The following is a 20,676-nucleotide window of genomic DNA, read 5'->3' on the forward strand; positions in this document are numbered from 1 at the left end:
CATGTCTTTAAGCACTGCACACCCACTATCAAAACAGTACAAGTCTTCCCTGCGATGCATTTTCTAATTTTTTATTTAATCAAGTTTAAGTGACTTAAGAGATAAGCTTTAAGCCACTTCCCTCACCAGCCCTGGCCAGGCCTACAGCATTTTCTCAAAAACCATCTCATCACTGGAATTTAACACACAACTGAACATGTGTGTGCTCTTAGCCCAAAGCAAAAAGTAAAATGTTTTTATATGAAAAACAGAGAAAGACATTCACATAAGACACCTTTACATCACACTTACAACTCACTGAGCACAGACATCACTAACTCTCCCTGCTCCTCAGATACATTGCAACATACAAGGCTGTGGTGATTCAATCATTTTTCAGTGACAGTTTATCCATACAATCTTTTTCCTGTTTCGTTTCCAGCCCTACCTTTTATTAAAGCCCATTAAACTTATTTTTTTAAATTCCTTAGGATTTGCCCCCCTCAGCTGATTTGTACAAGCCTCACACATTAGCCCTTCTGTTCTCACAACTAAATGAAGGTTTCACTACACCCATTTTGCAGATGAACGTCCACAACCTTTGTAAGCACTTACACCTGTATGATGAAAAGCATTACACCAAGAGCTAAACAGCAGCAGCACCAAAGGCAATTAAAGCAGATACAGCTGCTGCAAATGAAAGTATGATCAACGGGGGGAGCTCTAAACCTAGAAATAAAAACCTGTTCTCAATTTTACTCATCAGGAAAGCAACTTGAGGTAAAGAGGGGTATTACACTAATTTAGAGGAGAGGTCTCAAAATATCATAGCCATTCCTGACAAGAAAACACATACTCAATTATGTTGTTGGGGTCTGAAGTTGAGGATTGACTTTTTTAACTGGAAGAAAAAGCTAAATTATGCATGCAAGCAACTCCCTAGAGGTATTAATTTGCAGAGAATCAACAACACCTGTAAAGTGTCTAGAAACCTAGGCAGTACTCGAATAATGGGATTTCTGTTTATTCTGTTAATAATTTATATTCTTACATGATAGGATGGCACTGTGGTTTGTAGTAAATTAACAGGCTTAAAACAGACCCATTACAGTTTTCATATTTTCTCTCCTAGATTAAGTGTCATATAAATGACTGGTTTTCAAGAATTAATCTAGTGGTATATATGTATAACAGTCCTCAGAGTCGGACTTCTGACTGGCTGAGAGGGAAAACTCTGGTCATGGAACAGTTTACAAAAAAGTTACAGTAATCACAAATATTTCAGAAGTTACAGGCAGTTCCTCTGACCTCATCCTTAGCTTATATTTCAGTAAAAGTCACAGCTCTAAAGAAAGACTGCATTGCATATTAACATGGGGAAATGCAAATAGATTAGGTTTAATTATTTAATGTGGGGTTGGTTTTTTAATGAAATGAGTGTTTTCAACCATCTCTATAACCAAACAGTATGTAATAATAATAAAACTTCCTATAGGATTAAATTAGCCATAACAAAGAGCTGTAAAGATTTTATTTTTTTTTGTTTCCTGGTGAGAAGAGAGGCATGGAGGGCAAAGCAAGCTGACACCAGGAGGTCAGCATACAATGTGCAGCCAAGTTAACCAGTGAAACTATAATTAAAGCTAAACTGGTTATATTGCTCACAAAAAGCAAGATTGCCTCACCAACACTTCTGAGTGTGAGTATGCCAGAAAACATCATCTCCCCCTTAAAATGGACAATGACAACACCATGTCTGAAAACAGAGGTTTGACAGGGAAGTGAAGTTAATTTATAAAAATTGAAGTGTTACCACACTTTCAAAATTAACTGTAAAATAACTGTATTTAGGAAACACCTATAATCAGATTCTGCATCACCCCAATACTGACTCTGCAGAATGTTATGAGAATGACAAATATAGGAAGTCATTCAGCAGATCAGTAAACTGCTCATTTCTCAAAGCATTCATGATTGCAAGACAACTGTGATTTGCACTTTTTGCTCCCTTTTTTTGGGTGAATTCCAATTAAAAAAACCCCAAAAACATATCTCTGAGAGTTTCAAATCCTAAAAAATATTCCAATAAATAAAAGCGGAGCACAAAACCACATATATACAAAGGTGACATTTTGAAGGGAAGTGATTAAGAAAAAAATCACTTCACCCTCCCTAACCTGTCAGCCAGCAGTTCTCTTAACCACAACTTGACTTTTCAACAAGAGTTTCTCGGATAGCAGTTTGCTGTACACTTCCTAATGACAACAGCAGCAACACGGGCTCCTTCTAACCCGACATCAACTCTATGTGCAGACATCATCCTCATCCTTTACAAGTGACTTACAACTTTAAAGAATCTGCTTTGATCATGCAGTTATACAACCTTGCCTAATGCAAATGCAATGCAAGCAGCTTGACCTCTGCTGGGCTATCATTACTATTCACTAATTTAACATAAAACAAAGAATCTCTTAAGACTGATGAGCTTAGTGTCATTATATTCTCCACTGCTCCTCAGTTGAGATTTTGTACAACAGCTGAGCAACTCTACTGCCCACAGAAGAGGCAGCAGTTAGCAGCAGTTAGCCACCAGTTCCTAAACTTTAGTCTTAATCCTATAAACATCTGCACATCTTTGACCCTGTCTGGCTACTAATTCCATCAAAGCAAGACAGAAAAATGACATCTTCTAAGACGTGAGAGTCTGCAGTGCAAAGCAGACACCTCACAGTACGTCACCGGGTTATAACAAGTTGCATACCTCAACTTTATGTCGACTTCCTCTGCCTGGATGACTGCACCAGTCACAGGCTGCACAGTGATGGCATCACCTGGATTTACTTTCAGATTCTTCTGTGTGGTTTCACTCAGCCCAACTTTCCCACCTGGAAAGCCTGTGGTGGGCCAAGCAGTACAGACCTAGGAAAAGTTTCAGAGCAAACAACCGTCAGCTGAGACTTTTGCCCCCCATTTCCAGTCCTCCAGTTAAAGTAAGCAATGTTTTCTTACAAAAAACACGGGCTGAGGGGGAAGAAGGATTAGGTTAAAACCTGGTGCCACAGAGTAAGATACAAGTAGCGCTGAGTTCTTAAGATATGATCCAAGACACTTTTCGAGAAGGAAGGGGTTATATTTTGCCTGCAAAGGAGATAAAAAATTCCACCAGGACTCTACACATTCTGCAATGACACAAAAGCACATACACTATGCTGACTGAAGAATGAAGAGTAAAGGGCTATACTCTTTCTTTGCAAATAAAATACATGCGTGTGCATGTATAACATACAATACATATATTCATGCATGTCTTATAAATATCTTGAAAAAAAATCAGCAGCACGGATTTTTTCCGGTACTGAGAATAAAGATGTAACTAGAGCATCGAAAACACAGAAAAGCATATTCTTTATCTTTTTCAATGCATGCTCCTATGGAATACAACAGGAACACACTGCAAGCAGACAAAATGCACTTGTAGGAACAAGAAAGAGTCTCACCTCCTGTCGCCCACCAGCAGATGTAAGCAAGACCGGACGACCTATGCATACGTTTGCAGACTTCATGCTGCTCAGCGACAGCTGGGCAAGGGCTCTTCGCAACATTTTTGGAACTTTGTCATCTCCTAACGTTTTCAGAAGAAAAAATACATCATTTTTTCCTACCTATCAGACAAATTCAGTATTTCTCGCGCTCCCCAATCAGTACAACTAACAAAACCCCTCCAATCCCTCGTAAGAGGCGGCGCCCAGCCGTGAGGGAAGCCCAGGGACCTTTTTGGGGGGAAATCGCGCTGTAACGTGACAGTGTCTCTGACAGACCTGAGAACACCCATGGTTACACGCTGCTGCCTGCTGGATCTTCCACCCAGTTTTAGCTACCTGCAGGTCCCTTCTGCGGCGGTCATTACCCTTCGACGCCGTAATAAAAAGCAAATTTCGCGGGGTCTCAGACGACCTTGCCCGAGATACCCCTCGGTCCCGCGGCGCCCGCCTTCGTGAGGGGACGGGACAGCCCCTCGGGCCGGGCCCGCTCTGGTGGCACCGGGGAGAGGGAGCCCGGCTTTCCAGGGACGCATTTTTAAACAAGCCGCCCTCAGCCCTCCGGGCCGGAGCAGGTGTCAGGCCGTCCCCGCTACCCGCACCCCCGTACCTGCCTCCACGGCGTCGGCGACACGCAGCGCCAGCGGCCCGCCCTCGGCGGCGCCGGCAGCCCGCGGGGAACAGCCGCCACCGCCGCCCGGGACCGGCCGCCCCTTGCTTTTCCTTCTAGAGGAGGCGGACATGCTGCCCCGCCGGCTGCCGCCGAGCACTTCCGGGAGCAGAGGCCGGCGCCGGCACCGCCCCGAGGTCGGCCGCTTCCCGCCGCCCTGCCCGGCTCTGCCCTGCGCAGCGCCATGGTGAGGCTGTGTTGGGCGCTGCGCCGGGCGCGGGGCTGGGGGGCCCTGGCGGGGCTGCGGGCGCGACCGGACAAATTTGGCGGGGTGACCGTGGACCTGGCCGAACTGCGCCGTCCTCTCCGCCTGGAGTGGACCGCCTTCGGGCGGTGGCTGCAGGGCAAGTGTCGGGAGGGGGCCCGCGGGGCAGCAGGGCGGGCGGGGTGCGGGGGGGCGGCGGGTCTCCTCGTGACGCTCGGCCCGTGAGGGAACTTCTCCTCAGCCGCCACCGCTGCGCCGGGCGGGCGGTGGTCGTCGCCCTCCACACAGGCGCACAGCCGTGGCCGTGTGGTGGAGGGTGTTGGCAGAGGCGACGGAAGAGAGCAAAGATCCGTTTCCCTGTGCCTCATGGCAGATCCTAACAGAAAAGCCAACATTTTATGTGTAAACACCAAATCGTACCACATAAAATGCCGAGCTGGCAGTGCCTCATCTCTTCCCATTGCTGCTGACGCATTTCTCACACCAATGGTACTTTGACTCTGAGGTAAATGAGGTAAAAATACAGACTTTCATGCATTAATCCTAGCAGTTGTGTGCAATGAGGTTTAAAGCAAGAAGGAGCAAGGGCGTCTCTGAACAGTGGCCCTTAACCCTCCTCACCTTGCTGTCTTGCAGGCGCGGTGGCCCGCTGGCGGGAGGAAGGCCGCGTCGCCGTCTGGCTGCGCGTCCCCATCCTCCAGAGCAGGTTTGTGGCGGTGGCCGCTTCGCAAGGCTTTGCCTTCCACCATGCCGAGCAGGGCTCATCCACCTTGACGCTATGGCTGGGAGAAGGGCCCAGCAGGCTACCAGGGTACGCCACCCACCAGCTGGGAGTTGCAGGTTAGTTATAAAAGTGGTTGGACCCACAAAAAGCATTTTGAACAAGCCCTTAAAACCAGGTTCAGTAGGGAATTGACTGTGCAGAGGCAACATGGAAACCAACACGTGGAAACCAGCTGCTTGTTGTTTGGGTAACTTTACAAAGTGAAGCGTGTCAGTCATGAATGCGTCTGTACAACTGTGCCTGTTGCTAAAAACAGGCCAATAAAGAGGTTTCTCAAAGCAATTCCAGTTTGAGAAAATTGTAAACAGCTTGGCAAGAAGAAAATGTGGTCCTGAAGCTTTAAAATTTACCTCACGAATATTGTTTTTAAACACCATTTTGAGAAATATATCTTGGTTTTCACCTTGCAGGTGAGAGAGGTAGGATTTCAAGGTTCAAGCAGTTTTTTAAAAATAAGAAAGTAACTACAAACTTTTTAGAAAAAAAACATTTCTCTGCTCCCTGTCCTTACTGTAGATGTTTAATATATGCATCTTCCTACACTATGCTCAAGTTAAGGTGTGTAAATGGGGCAAACTTGACCCTACAGGGATTGTTCAGGAGCTAACACAACTGTTAGCCTAAATGACAATGGCCCAAAAGCTGCTCTAAGCTTTGCCTGGAAGTGCACAACCCAAAGCAGTATATTTTACAAACAAACATCTGGACACAATACTCTTACCCATCTAGACCTCCCACAGTTGGAAAGGAGTTGGTCTAAAAACTGAGGAAATTCCTAAGGAACTAGTTAAGATGGTGTCCCCTTTTTTTATACAGTGCAGTACAAGGAACTGATGATGAGCCAGCTTAAACTCAGCTTCACCAAATTTGAATGTTTTTGCTCTCTCACACCAGAATTCCACAGATAGGCAATTACCTGTCCCATCTCACTCGGTAATCTCCTGTAACGTGGAGCAGTACTAGCACCCTTTGCACTGGTAAAGGTTACATAACACTCAGCAGTTAGAGCAGAGAGACAGCATATCTCTCCTGTTACAAGCTTGACTAGTTTGTCCTTGGCTTGCAGGGGCGTTAATTCTTCACCAAGTGGTGTTAAGACCTGTAAACAGCAATTTGAAAAATCTAGTTAGGAAAGACTCATAAAAGCTGGATTATTCTATGTAGGAGGAGGTGAGGTGAAAGTAAATTTTGGAAAAACACAGCCTTCAGTTACAAGACGGTGCTACTACTATCGGTAGTTTTCTGTTACAAGGCCAGCAGAGGGCAGGGTAGAAGCTGAAGACAGGCTTGGATTTTTACAATGGACATGTTAGAGCATGTTTTCCTGAGGTATGAAAATCTCACCATTAAAATATGTGGCATTAAACTCGAGTAAGATAATGCATTCTCCTAGCAAAAGCACCGTGTTACTCTGTACCGTTATAACTTGCATGTTTGAGGAAACATGACTAACTGAAAGGGGATTTTTCTGAAGTAGGTTTTGCATAGCTAGAAATGCTATTTAAAAGAAAATCGTGCAATAGATGTATTGTGACCCTGATGGTTATCAGGAAGGACTTAATAGAAGAAAAATTCTAATTTTGAAAAACTCTCAAACATCTGAAAATAGGAAAAATGCACTTCCAAAGCATAATTGGCTGTTGTACTTTGAGATGAGCACTTAGCATAATTGGCTGTTGTACTTTGAGATGAGCACTTTGCACTCTGCAAGTAGGAAAAAACTTTGAAGAAAAAAAGTTTCATAAGTGCAAGTATATGGATATCATAATTTTAAAATTGCACAATATATAACTATATATTTTTTGCTACCACTTTTCAAACCTGTGAATTTTTATTCATTATTGGGAGTTTCTTAAAAAGAGGTAAAGTCTTAAGGAGGGTATTTGTGGAGGTAAACAAACCGATTTCCGTGTGTGAAATAATGACTGCAATTTTTTTTTTTTTTTCTTCTGTTCCACTCACACTCAATGGATCTGGAACACATTCCAAGAATACACTAAGCAGTGTGGATACCACCTGCCATATGTTTATTGCATTATCTTTCTGCTTCAGGAGGGAGACTCTGGGTAGTGGCAGGACTTCATTCTATTTTTAATTAATTTTATTGAGATATTAAATTATTTAAATATGTGCATTTATATTCCTTATATTTGCCAAACCCTAGGCAATTTTATTTCCTGCACAAAAAACTGTATTTTAGAAAGTTTCTGCAGCAAAAAGAAGCAAATCTGCTGATGACAGTCTTCATCTCAAAGCTGTGGCCAATCGGTTAAATACAGGACTTGGTCCCTTGAGCATCCTGAAAATAAAAAGCAGAGATGTTGAGAGTAGTTTGCTAGCTTGCAGGAAGCAGACAACAGGTAGTGAGCCTGCATTGCCAAGTAGACCAGCAGCTGGTTTTCATCCTGTCTGGAGTTTCCCACACAGTGAACGCTGCGCAGCCAGGGCTAGTGCCTCAGCATCATCCAGCCAAGTGATGACAAAGGTGTGAATAAGCAAGGTCAGGTCATATTTTGCCAGACTAGATCAGAGTCGCCAAACAGAGAGTAGCAAACGTTACTCATTGGGCTTGGCCATTATTGTTTAGAAATAGTGGAATGTGTGATGCGTCTTCCAGCTAACTTACTGCATCCGTTTGTAGGCAGCAGGATTTTCAAAATATGTAAAGGCGCAGAAAAGCTTCTGGTATATGAAATGATTAAGATGTTTTTGAAGAGCATATCCAAAATTCTCTGCCTCCTAGGAGGAAGTGGTCTGCCATCCAGAAAGTGACGTGTTTGTAAATACGCCATGTAACAATGGCATAGGAAGACAAGTTGAGGAAGGAAAGTAAAAGGAGAGGAAGAAAAGTAAAAGTAGTTCTCTTCTCCCTCATGTGTAGTATAAGCCTTATAACATGGCTGTTATTTTCATTACTACCTGCCTTAATCTAATTGTTGAAACAAAGTCATTGGCATTGAAGAGAGAGAAGGGTCTCCACACTTCCATATACACACATGATGATCATCAGCCTTGGCCAGTGCTGTTACTTAAGGAAATGTGTAAAGATGAGCAGCTGCATAAATGTCAAACTGCACAGGAAGATGGAGTTAGATAGGGTATGATGGTCCAAGAAACCAGAAGTGATTTAAAAGCAGTTTCCAAGTTGTTTTACAGAGTAATGCCTAGTCCTGTCTGCTGATGTTTACAATGCAAGCAGTCATGTGTGCACTCATTACATGGATGACAAGTGCTTTTCAAATCTGAACATCTTTTCATACATGTTTATATCAGTCATAAATGAAACAGGTAGAATGAAGATATTTTTCCCCTCCATTAGTCATCGTGTGGTGTTGTCTAAGGGATTTTTTTTTTTTTAAATAATTTTCTTACCTATTTCCCAAAGGAGAACATTCAAAACAAAGCAGTGTTGTAATAGCAATTACTTGGTTAGGTTACAAGTGTAAACCTTTCCAGAAAGTCATCCCAGCGTTGGTGACTTAAAACTCCAGGTACCACATTTGTCGCAAGAGGGTGAGTTTTTAAAACCACAGTTCAGAGCCTGCAGCCAAACCTGTGATCTCACTGATACTAACCAGGTGTGGCCCTGAGGGCTTCAGCAGAGGGACTCCTGAGTTACACTTGGGAAAATGAGACCAGACACCAAATCCCGTTAGTGTTTTTTCCTTTCTTCTTGCTTTGGATTTAGGTATCATCTAGCAGAGATTCTGGACATCTCACAGAGAATGTCACTGCCAAAAATTACATTCACAGGCATCGATTTCTGGGGAAAAGAGGAGAGAAAACGTTCTTTGTTTGATTCAAACTGCAGTTTCCTGTCTTCAGCGGTCCTCCTTGGTCTCAGCAAACTCTTTGGCTGAAGAATGTCTTTTCTAGAAAATAAGAAAATAATCACAGCGTGCATCAAAGTTGCTCCCACTTTCCTCTTGTTCCCTCCTTTAATCAGCACAGTACTTGAACCAGGACACTGCTAAATATTTACAGGAGGAATGAAATCATAAAGTCACAAGCCATGGGGAGGCAGATACGTGACTACCCTCTTCAAGCATGTCCTTTGACATATCTTGAAGGAAGATTGGTATTTCATCTTTTAAATGTTCCTCCTACACATAAGTCTGCCATGTATTATTAAAAAACAGAGAATGTTTTGAGCTGGACACTCATTCTGTAATAATTCCCTTGTGTGGAAATACTTCCCCAGAGCATTTTAAATGCATATATCATCACAGATCTGTCCATATATTATTCCTTCTCCTGTAAAATGATATGAACATTTTTTTATCTTTACCTACTAATTTAAAACCCATGCATGACTGATGTGGAAAAAGAGCCTGCTAACTTGCACCACTGTACTCAGTCTGCTCACCACAGCGCACTTTAAAATCTGAGAAAAATATCTGTTTTAAAGAGAATATATTTTGAAAGTATGACATGATGATTAAACATGAAAGGACTTGGGTTTTAAAAAGTAGGAAAACTTGTAATCTTCGGGATAAAGTCATGGGCTGAGCATGAGGACACAAGGAAAAGCTGAACTTTTCAGTAAAAAAAATAAATCAGGATGTATGAATCAAGTGAAAGTGTCACTTTTCCACTTGGAAGCAGTGCTTTTTGATCAACAAACTGACTCAGATTACTGCGCAGTTCCTATCATGAGTTGTTAGCTGGGTAGTACAGCATGACTTTATAGTCAGCCAGTTGAACGGTATCAGTATAGTCAGCCCATTGAGTACTAAACCTTGTGTATTATTAATCAGAAATCACTCAGGCAGGAGTTTTGTTATGAATTTGACTGGAGAAGGGTTCTTGCCCATCGTGACTACTCGGCCAGAGGCACTGGAAAAATTCCTGTTACTTGAGCAAGATTACAGGCACGTCTCTGCTGAAGCAAGCAGCTTTGCTGGATTTTTTTGGAAGACATCTTGATCTTGCATTCTTTAGTTCTGATAATATTAACACAAGCAAATTCTTCTTTTCATTTCTTGTCTAATCTGGAACTTAAATGTGGGAAGTGTTTCTCTTGGTACCACTAACTTTGAATTTTTATACAGGAAACTTAACCTTTTTCATATTTTATTGTGTATCAGTTTTCCACTGACAAACCACTTTCTGTGATTCATCCAGACAAATCTTGCTAACTGTAAGCTGAATATCGTTAGGGGTTTGTCACGCTTTATCAAAACATGTTAAATTATGGTTTTTAAGATTGAACACAGTTGTCTAACACTTCATCTTTTTCAATATTATCTCTCTGCTAGGTGCTGTTCTAGATGAAAGCACTGGAAGGGTGTTGGTCGTACAAGACAGAAATAGGGTAAGTTGATTATAGGATCATAAAATAGAGAAGTTCATTTAGATAAGCCTACTCTGTAGTATAAAACAAAGACCTTTTTCTTTTCATTCCAGTCTAAAATTGTGATAGTTAACTTGTGTGTGTTTTGGAACACATCTATCAACAGATTGCTGTATTGCATTTGAAGGAAAAAGAAATAGACTTTGAAAATCAATGGCGTTGTTAATTATAACTGATGATTGAATCAGCAAATTAAGTATCCTTTCTGCTTTGAGTTTTCTGTTTTCTCCTGTAACTGACCCAAGAATCCCTGATCATCTGCTTGGACCCATGCAGACCTCTGGAAAACCCCCATGGCTCAAAGCAGATTTTGGGAGAAGGATTCTGACTTTGGTTTTGAAAATTCCAGCCATATCTGTGGCTTTACATAAGCAATAATGTGGTTGGCCATGACCTAGGGACCACCTTTGTACAGCAGGTGTAAAGATCATTCATTTCTCACAAACTGAAGTGTTTGACCTCGCTACTGAGAATGCCAAACCAGAGAGTATTAGTGTGGTGACGGTGGGTCATGTGATGTGGCTTGAGGTAACCAAGCATCCATCACTGGTGATGTCTTCAGCCTCTGTCAGGCTAACCTAGGTTTTAAAACAGCAAGTGCAGAAAGCTCACTAGCTCATTAGCAGTTGCCTGTGCTATTCCATTTAAAATATACTGAGCTTCCATTATGCTTTCATCTGCAAATTAAAGTGTCTGTAGTACAGTGAGATTAACCGGCAATTTTAACACAGAAACAATCAGAACTTACATACACAGACTGAAGTATACTTGGATACATCATTTTCATTTTATATAGTTAAAACTATGCCAGAATCTCACTGGCTACATTCTTGTGTCTTTCCTGAAACAGCCACTAAGATACTTATCCTCAGGACCTAAAACATCAGTTCATTGGTAACTGCAACGCAGTTAGTGAATTTCAACGAAAGGGTGCTGTCATAGACAGGTTCAATCATACAGCATGTTGAATTTATAACACAAGTTCAGAGGAAGAGAAACACCCTTTGCTTGTTTCCTGCAAACTATTAATTTTATATTTTTACTTACCATAAAGTAAAAATTCAAGGACTTCTCCATAGGAGGACCTCCAGGCTTACATTCAGTAATTACCAATTAAAGCATAAATCCAGCATGAAAGCTATGGGCCCCAAAAGCGGTTCCAGTTCTAACGAGTCTCCAGGAACACAAGAGCACACTGTAAACTTTAGAAATGCTACCTTTATTTTCCTTTTGTATGCACACAGATATTACAAAACTGCATGCTTACCTTTTAGTAAATATCTTAAACAGCTCTCGGAGTAAAAACAGAAATTGCACATTCTGCATATTTAGAAGGAAAGTTTCCTAAGCCCAGGAGGCTTACGGTTTAACTTCTTAACGCTGTGGGTTAAAGCTCACCCGCAGCCATTTTAAGTGCAGATCTCTCTATCCAGGTTTACAGTGAGACATCAGATGCTCTGTTCAGGTCCTAGGTCCAGCTCCATACTCACCAGACATTACCTTCTCAGCCTGTGGCCCCAAAACACAAGAGGACCAGCCTGGCACTGCTCTTTCCCGTGCTGGAAAGTGGGTTGAGTACATTCCAGGTCAGCTGTGTCAGCTTGCCTTTCCAGAGCAAAGCTGACACCCAGCACAGTGAGCCAGGAAGGTGAAAGGGAAAAAACCTATTGATTCCAACTGCCCTCTTTACAGCTCTCTCTTATTGAGTGGATCAAATAAAGTATGAACCTGAAGTGTATGAATACCCGTACGTTTCTTACGCAGTGAACAAATACTTCAGTGCAAGCAAATTGGCTCAGACAGTGTCTATTTCCCACTGTCACTTCCACTGCTCCTCTCCCTTCTCCTTCCCCACGAAATGAACAATTTCCCTGAAATGCTTTTATATACCAACTATGTTCTGAAAGCTTAAAAAAAAAATAAAAATTAACAGCTAGTGGAATTTTAAGAGCTGTTTGGGTTTAATCGTGAAAGGACGATTCCACAGCACACGAAGAAAGATTTCCAGGAACTGAAAGCATATCTGAAAGCCAACAGACAAATATATGTATTTTCCATCTGCACTATTTTTAATCTATTACTTTAAATTCCCATCCAAGCCCTTTAAGAGTGCCCAGAAAAAAAAACACTTTCCAATGTAGTCGGTAGGGTTTCAAGTCACTGGAAAGCACACAGCTTCCCTCTCTATGCTGCATGTACAAGAAAAGCTGCCGCTTTTTTTCCCCAGAGTGTACCTTTTTACTGCGTTAATTTCTAGTTGAAGGTTAACAACTTCGTACATAAACTTTTAATAAAGAAAAAGAAATAAAAAGAATAGGACATAGATATTAAGGTAAAGTCTACAAATATTTATGTATTTGCAAGAGGTATAGGAACTGGGTGGGACTCCTTTACTGGTATCAGTAACAGCACCAAGTCTGCACTTCACATTCTGTTTTAAGTACTGAACTTTATTGCAATTCAATAAATGCTTCTATATATAAATCACACACAAGGCCTCAGGTTTTGTATTCCGTGAAAACAAACAAGTTACACTACATGGTTATTACAGACACACAAAGTCATCTTAAAGCCAGTGCAGTATAGAACAGTACTACAATCATAATAACAGTTTGTAAGATTAAATATATATACATTTTTTAAAAGCCAAAACCATGAAAGTGGAATACATTAGTGATGAAATAGAAGATTATATAGTCTCTAGCAGCTTTTTTTAATATTCAACTACTCTATCTAGTTATCTAGCAGCATCATTGTCTAATGACTGTTAGACAGTTTGTATTTTCAATCAGTAGATGTTTTGTTCCAATATTTCATACAGACTGCAGATATCTCTGATCATCACATTAGCAAGAACAAAGAAGTTCCTACTTAAAGCCTTACTGATGTATAAGAGTAATTACAATACTACAACTTCAACAACATCAACAACGTCACGTGTTAATTGTCTCCATATTAGAGTACAAAACAGGCTGCATACTTCATTAATGTTTTTTTCCTCCAATACAGACTCTAAATGCATGGAAATTTCCAGGAGGTCTATCTAATCCAGGCGAAGACATTGGTAAGTCCTCGGATAACAGGTCAGGCATCAACAGAATTACCAAGGCATTAACAGTACTGAAATACATCATGACCCTATGCCTACCGGCTTCTTTGAATTAATGGTGAAGAGATGAACTGACATGATCCCACAACCTTAATAATCACGGGGCAACATTATGTTCAGGGCATAGAAGCTTTATATTTATAACATTTACCCTTTTCCACAATTTCTCTTAAACGACTGCTTGAAACCAGCGTATTTTTTGTAGGCTAGTTGGACATGCTGTAGCGATCCCAAGGTGCAGAGGATTAAGGTAACTGGTATATTACCCAAATAAAACTGAAATGGCGAGCTCTCAGCTCGCTTTTTGGAATCCAGGGCAGTGAGCTCAGTGATGTACTGAGCACAAATTTCCAGCTCTCCATTATTATGTGCAAACCAGAAATAAATACACTTGCTTCCTTCTGCCCTTGTTCATTTGATTTGTTTAGACTAAAAGCTCTTTGGCAGAGGACCAGCGTTAAGTACAGCACCCAAGTCTCATGGGCACCTACTTTCAACCAGAGACATAAGGCACTTGTGTATTGAAACACAGTGCGGGTTTGATGAAACCTATCATTTCTACCCAGCATAGCATAGGGGATGATAAACACTGCCGTGGATGTGTTCGGAGGTGAATGAACAAGGGCGTGTATCAAGAGAGAAAATCGTACTTTTTCCTCCTTGTATCTCAGCCCTTAAAATTATAGTCCACAGACTGGTTAATTCTGAAGTTATACTGTGGTTATTAAGTAGGTCTTGTTTTCAAAAGTTACATTTGCTCACATTAATTTAGCTTCACATCAGTATTCAGATGCGAATATACTCTTCTAATAACTCAAAAATGGAGAACTCATGGAAAAATGGAGAGCAATGCAACAGCTCTGGCAAACTGGGTATCGAGCCCACGTTTCCTGACTGTTTCATTCCTTAGAAATATCTAATATTTTTAGCAGTCTTCCTGCAACAACATGGGAGGGCTGTATTCCAGTTCATCATTTCAAGACACAGAAAGTTTCTAGTTGGTGGGATATGGCCGAGTTGTAGTTTTCATAACACGAATCATGTTTTAAGTCTTTTTGTCAAGCACGATGATAAAAATCAAAATTATTTGCTTGACAATGCAAATACATGTAACATTGCAAAACAGAGTCATGCGTTCAGAACATCATGTTCTGAAATGCCGTGTTTGTGGTCTAGCCAGGCTCCCTTTCACTTCTAGGAGGTACCAGAGGGATTTTTGTACTGAGGGGAAAGAACGGCCAGCACTGGCAACAGCTTCCCCCCCCAGGGATACTCAATAAGCCAGTGGCCAACCCTCAAATAACAGGTGAGGTTATGGTTGGAGCCTGGATGTAGGTATTGAGAAACACCTGGGACGAAACAAGTCTCTTACAGCTCCCCTCCTGCCACTACTAAACTACGTAATAATAAAAGTTAACGATTCTCTGCATCACATCTTAATATTACAAGAAGATATAAATTAGTGAAGCATAAAATATAACTGAGCTTAATTTTACTTTTTTTATCCTTACATCAAACCTTATAAACTCACAGTCATTCAAGGGACTAAATTTCAAATTACAGTTACAAATTGCAATTACAAAGCTTGAAGATCCTGTTATTACGTGAAGTGACAAAATATACGGCTGCCTACTTTAATAGTACAAAGCGACTTGCGCGAGTACTTTGTATCATTTCATAATGCAGATTAAGCAAAGTGCACACATTTTTGTATTTGAATACTTCTGAAACTCAAGCCCTAGTGTTTCTTCTGGTTTAACTGTCATTATATATTTTTATATATACGCACACACATTTAAATAAAAGGGAAACAGGAAAAGGCACTTTATCTAAAAGCAAAGCTCAAAGCTTACATGAAATCCCTATTTATTTCATTTTCCTTACCATAGCCTTCCTCAGCATTCCTCGTGATCTCAGTTGTTTACCTTCTTTGACCACTTTTGTGTAATGCAGCCCCTTGCCTAACAATAAAACCATTTGCCACAGTGTCTGCTTCGCAACCGCTGTTTTAAACCAGAGGACTGCAGGGGCCTCTCCAGGCACTCTAAAATGCAGTCTCTCCGAGGGTCAGGAATGGTAAATCAGTACCTTCCCCCACGTGCTTCCTCCCTGTATGCGTTAGCCTTTTAACTAATCAGTACTGTAAAAAAGTCACAAACATAAATGTTGTGCAGGCACTGTGTATTAATAGGTCTCACACAGCTAGTTTAATTGCAAGATGGAAGTTGAGCTGAGGCTCAAAATCAGGGCCCTTAACATATATATAGTTCTTTGGCCTCTGCTGGATAAATCATTTTGTTTATATATTGCTAGTCACTGTATGTCCTGACATTATTTCCAATATCTGAGACCACCCCTAAAATGTCTCTTGTTCACCTCTGACATGTCAAGATGCAGGCTTCCATAGGAAGGCAAATCTCTACAAGGTCTTGTAAAATGTACTTTGCTTTTGGAAGTAAGCCAACACACATTTCTTTTTCATTTGAACATGAACTAGCTGAAGCAGGTAACACTGCAAAACAGCTATACGCATTTACCACTCAAACAAGGCACAACCATGAGCTTACATAAATTTAGAAAAAGCTAGTATTTTACATACCAGTAGTTACCCCAGGCAAGAGTGGATTTGACTTGACTACAATGAAGCTGCAGAATTTGGGGAAATAAGCGGAGTATCAAAAATCTCATTTGAGGTTTTCAATTTAAGTTACTATTCAAGAGAGAAATCTTCTCTTGAGGACTGGACAGACAGACAATGCTCTGGCTGCAAATGCAGTACACAGACCCTCTAGATTCCTGAAATTAGGGCTACTTTTGTAACGAGGAATGTTAACACATCACTGTGGTTGATGTACACAAAATGTACATGTGTAGCACGGATACAGCATGTTTTCTGCAAGAACAGGCTATGTGCTATACTGGTATTACGGCATATTTCAAATGTAACTAGACACTTAAGATACATTTTAAAAAGGACTTAGTGCTGGCTTTCACTTGCTGCACGCAACAGTTTTACCCCCATTGTTAAATCCTGTGGCAAAAAGTGCAACGAAACAAAGTGATTTGATCGAGTGATCTGACATACGTACAGGTGTTGAGCTGCACAGGGTCTGAACCTGAAACTGGGTAGCAGCAAGAAGAGACAGGGACCAAGATTCAGAGGACTGAAAAGAGGGTGCAGTGCTATCTTGGATTAAAAGCTCAGCGGAGCCAGCGACCATCAGAATGTCCGTTTCAGAATCACACTCTGTACAGTATTATGGGAAGTTTCTTACTTGCATCATTTGGTGGGATATACACAAGAAAGGCATGTCACAATTAGTTTTGTTCGGGGACCAAAAAATTAGCTTATCCTTGTGTTGAAACAAACGGGCTACGCTCTGAAAAGCTTATGAAGCAGAACAGAGAACGCTTTGAGTTAGAAATCTTCCATGATCACAAGGTTTAAAGAATGTTAAGCTATTCTTCTGTGTATTGTAAGGATTGCTCTTTTCACCTAGGAGACACCGCAGTTCGAGAGGTTTTTGAAGAGACTGGCATTAAGTCAGAGTTCAAGTCCATCCTAAGCATAAGGCAGCAACACAAACAGCCCGGAGCCTTTGGGAAGTCAGATATGTACATAATCTGTCGCCTGGAGCCCTCCTCCTTCAACATCAGCTTCTGCCAGCAGGAGTGCCTGAGGTGTGAATGGATGGACCTCGATGAGCTTGCTAGGACCAAACATGCTACTCCCATCACCAGCAGCGTAGCTAAACTCTTACTCTATGGATACCGGGAAGGCTTTGGTAAGATTGATATAACCATGAGAGAGTTTCCAGCTGTCTACACAGGCCTGTTCTACAAACTATACCACAGGGAGCTGCCCGAGTCCTACAGAAACATTACATGATAGCAACACATTTCACATTTCACTGTATTAATAATTTAGAACTATTATTGTAGTGATATTTAGACCATATTAAAATTATCCGTGGACTTCTTTTAGGTAATTATTAGAAAGTAATTATTTATTCTGTAATAAGCTATAAATTATTTTTTAAAAGGTAAATATTGCTATAAGTGTGCATCAGATTCATTTTCCTTTACTCTGTAAAGCAAACGTAAGGTAAATAAAATAGCTCTACATGGATATCTAGCAGAAAACAGAAGTGTTACTGATCCTGAAAATACATTTTCCAAGTCATTTTACCTCCACGCACACTGGCACGATAGGTTTAAAGAGCAATATAAAGACAGTATGAAACATTCATGTTTTAATCTGGCATCTGCAAAAGCAGTTAATATCAGCAAATAATTGCTTAGATTGTTGCTACTTCAGAGAGGAGTAGGAAACTCGACGTCTTTCGTGTAGTGTGCTATATATGTACTCGGAATCCGCCATGGAAATCAGCTTTTAGCAGACATGGGAAGGAAAAGGATAGCTTTCTGTCCAGGTCCAGTTTTGGGTCCAGGTTTGTACTGTCCAGTTCTTTTCAGTGCCACATACCAATCAGAGTATTTCCGTGATCGGTAAGTGTTATAGTTATTAGATTCCAAACGCTCAAAAAAGAAACATTCTTCTGTTGCACATTTCTAAAAGGGAAAGAGAAAAAGCTTATTGATATTCCATCACAAATCAATTCTTCAGATTCACAGGACTAACTTATCAAGAACAAGTTAGCAATACATTCAGTTTTAAGAAATTCACATTAAATGTTTCCTGTTTAAAGGAAGGGTTATGGTTAAAATACAGTTTCTAAGTATGATTCATTTATTGTCTTTAACACAGATCAAGCAGATTCTAGTTTGTTTTCACTACATAATTCTTTGTTCTGACCTGAAACTCAGTCACATGAAGAACCCTGTCCCTTGGCACTTACTGACAGATCCTGACTTCCAAGCTCAGCAGTTTTTCCATCTCATCCTGGGTTATAAGTTAACCGAAGAGTAGCATTTAAGAGAGAAGGGAGTATTTCCCTTGCATTCCTCAAACCAACCTTTTTATCAGCTAGAGTACAGCTTTTTATCAGTACAGCATAGTTTCAGCATTTGCCTTTTCTAATTTTGAGGTTTAACTTTCTAACACTAATTCGAGTCTGGTTTTGTAGCGCTCTGAAACAGTGGCAAGCCTGCGTCTGTCCAAGATTTTTTAAAATTCAAAACTTTTACAATAATTTTAAGAAAAGATCAGACCCAGCTAAGAGGTCTGTTCCACATAGAAACCGAGCATACTCTACTAGTGTCTAGAAGTACATCTATGGAATTATTCTGCTTCTGGAAGTAAGTCTTCAAAACCAACTCCGCCTACCCGGAACTAACATGCCTTCACACCCACAAATAAAAAAGAAGGTAGTTCTTCACACAACAGGTAAAAGTTGAGCTGCAGAGCTCCTTACTATAGGAAGTTACGGTTTCCCCCAGCTTACATGGATTCCAGTCACTTTTGGACAAGCTCATAGTAAAGAAATTCACTGATGTTTACTAAATAGGTAAAACCCATTCTTGGCTGCAAAGGCCCCAAAGCTGAGATTGGCTGGAGGCTGGGACACCAATACAGGGACTTGCTATGTATGTCTAGTCTTAACACGCTGCGTTTGATCACCATCAGGTAGAAGATGCTCACCGCATATAAAGCCCTCAAAAGGTAAGCCTGCCATTAGTGAATGCAGCATGACACTCTTCCTTCTGCGTGTCTCTGCGCAGCAGAAAGCACTGCTCCCTCGGGGTGACCATACCAAAGAGAAAGAGTCTTCCTTTTCAAGTGATCCCTCTCCATCAGTGAGATCATGAATGGCAGGCACTATCAGTTGCAGGACTTTAGCCCTCAGATTTCCCTGGATATTTATTGCCTGGAGGAGTTAAAACCAAGTTAATTTAACTATGACTAGTATTTATGCCCTCGTAGCACTCACAGCGGCAAACCTGCCCACAGAACCTGTGCTTTAAGCAAAAGAAATCATCTTCTCAAATACAAAGATGGCAGAAGTTCAAGACAGCAGGAACTTACTGGAGCTGGGGCCGGGGGTGCGACAACGACACGACACTTTCTTTTCATATACATCATCAACCCAGAAAATTTTTGGGAATGCCAGAGAAAAGCTAGTCATTAAAGAGAAGGCATGTAAAATCTTGGAAAGGAGACAGGGAATGTGAAGCAATTCCCTAAAGGAGCAGGCTGCTTTCTGTTACAGCCTTCTGTTAATATTCATGAAGTATCCAACTAGAACTGAAAAGTGAGCTTGGAACAACTAGACTTCATACGGTGTGCACGAAAAGGTACAGAAGAGTAGCTCCTCATATATGCCAAGTTTCTGTAGCTACAAGCAATTAAGTCATTGAAATGCAGTCTGGAATACAGTGATCTGTCTCACACATACGTCTTCAAATAGAAGGGGGTTTCTTCCACTTCAGCCATTTTCAGATATGAATTTTGGTTTCTAAGGAAAAGAACTTGTAAGAGAAAATCCATGTGCAATTTGTCATTTCTGTAACTCACTAGTATTTTTACATTTCAAATAGCAGAATTAACAATTCTCATATGATTTGTATTTTAAATAATCTTTCTCAAAATAAATCGTATTTTAGTGCCTTTCATTCCAGCAATGTGAAAACAGATGCTTTAATCATCTGAAGCCACAGATCCAAGCCTGAAACAGACTACAGCAGCCTTAAGAGGGCACAGAAACCATATAAAGAAAAGAAGCATTTAAGAACAAACCCTAAATTTTAAGCAGAGTTTAGGCAAGTTCAGTACAATTGCCCAAGCTGGAAATTCTGGCAAAGAGACTGTTGCAGGAGCGGCAGCACTTCTGGAAGCGCCGAGAGAACGGATGCACGGGTGCTGGGGAGGTACTGGGCAGAGCAGAGCTCCCCAGTCCTGCAGCACCTGGTTTCTCTTCGCACGCTTCCCAGCACTCCCCAGCTGGGGAGTTAGAGCAGGTGCCTAGCACCAGCGGGAACCGAGTCTTTACAGCCTCCGCTGGGAAGGAAACTGCTTCACGCCTGGGTGAATTTAAGCAGCAACTACAAGACCCCACATACAGGCAAAAGGCAAATTC

General features: G+C 41.2%; 3 protein-coding genes across 3 annotated transcripts in view; 1 reads left to right on the forward strand and 2 right to left on the reverse strand.

Annotated features, from left to right (window-relative positions):
* AFG2A (AFG2 AAA ATPase homolog A) overlaps nucleotides 1-4,261 on the reverse strand; it is a 221,719-nt gene extending 217,458 nt beyond the window's left edge. Inside the window, 3 exon segments of the mRNA XM_054824028.1 lie at nucleotides 2,741-2,898; nucleotides 3,477-3,601; nucleotides 4,129-4,261. Of these exon segments, the coding sequence (XP_054680003.1) occupies nucleotides 2,741-2,898; nucleotides 3,477-3,601; nucleotides 4,129-4,261 (416 nt within the window).
* Nucleotides 4,262-4,372: 111 nt separating this feature from the next.
* NUDT6 (nudix hydrolase 6) lies at nucleotides 4,373-20,217 on the forward strand. The gene is made up of 5 exons (XM_054824031.1): nucleotides 4,373-4,532; nucleotides 5,030-5,233; nucleotides 10,436-10,491; nucleotides 13,540-13,594; nucleotides 17,140-20,217. Exons 1-5 carry the CDS (start codon nucleotides 4,373-4,375, stop codon nucleotides 17,526-17,528), a joined length of 864 nt encoding a protein of 287 aa, XP_054680006.1. The 3' UTR covers nucleotides 17,529-20,217.
* The window catches only part of FGF2 (fibroblast growth factor 2), a 33,941-nt gene continuing 26,224 nt past the window's right edge, over nucleotides 12,960-20,676 (reverse strand). The window contains exon 3 of the mRNA XM_054824032.1: nucleotides 12,960-18,211. Within this exon, the coding sequence (XP_054680007.1) occupies nucleotides 18,026-18,211 (186 nt within the window). The 3' untranslated portion in view covers nucleotides 12,960-18,025. The remainder of the gene's footprint in view (nucleotides 18,212-20,676) is intronic.

This window comes from Grus americana, chromosome 4 (genome assembly GCF_028858705.1).
Source record: "Grus americana isolate bGruAme1 chromosome 4, bGruAme1.mat, whole genome shotgun sequence".
Classification (NCBI taxonomy): Eukaryota; Metazoa; Chordata; class Aves; order Gruiformes; family Gruidae; genus Grus; species Grus americana.

Excerpts from the sequence above, each read along its gene's own strand:
- NUDT6 (XM_054824031.1), top strand. The coding sequence starts at position 4,373 with ATGGTGAGGCTGTGTTGGGCGCTGCGCCGGGCGCGGGGCTGGGGGGCC. Across the intron at positions 4,533-5,029 it reads CTTCGGGCGGTGGCTGCAGG|GCGCGGTGGCCCGCTGGCGG; the intron begins GCAAGTGTCGGG and ends GCTGTCTTGCAG. Across the intron at positions 10,492-13,539 it reads TCGTACAAGACAGAAATAGG|ACTCTAAATGCATGGAAATT; the intron begins GTAAGTTGATTA and ends CCTCCAATACAG.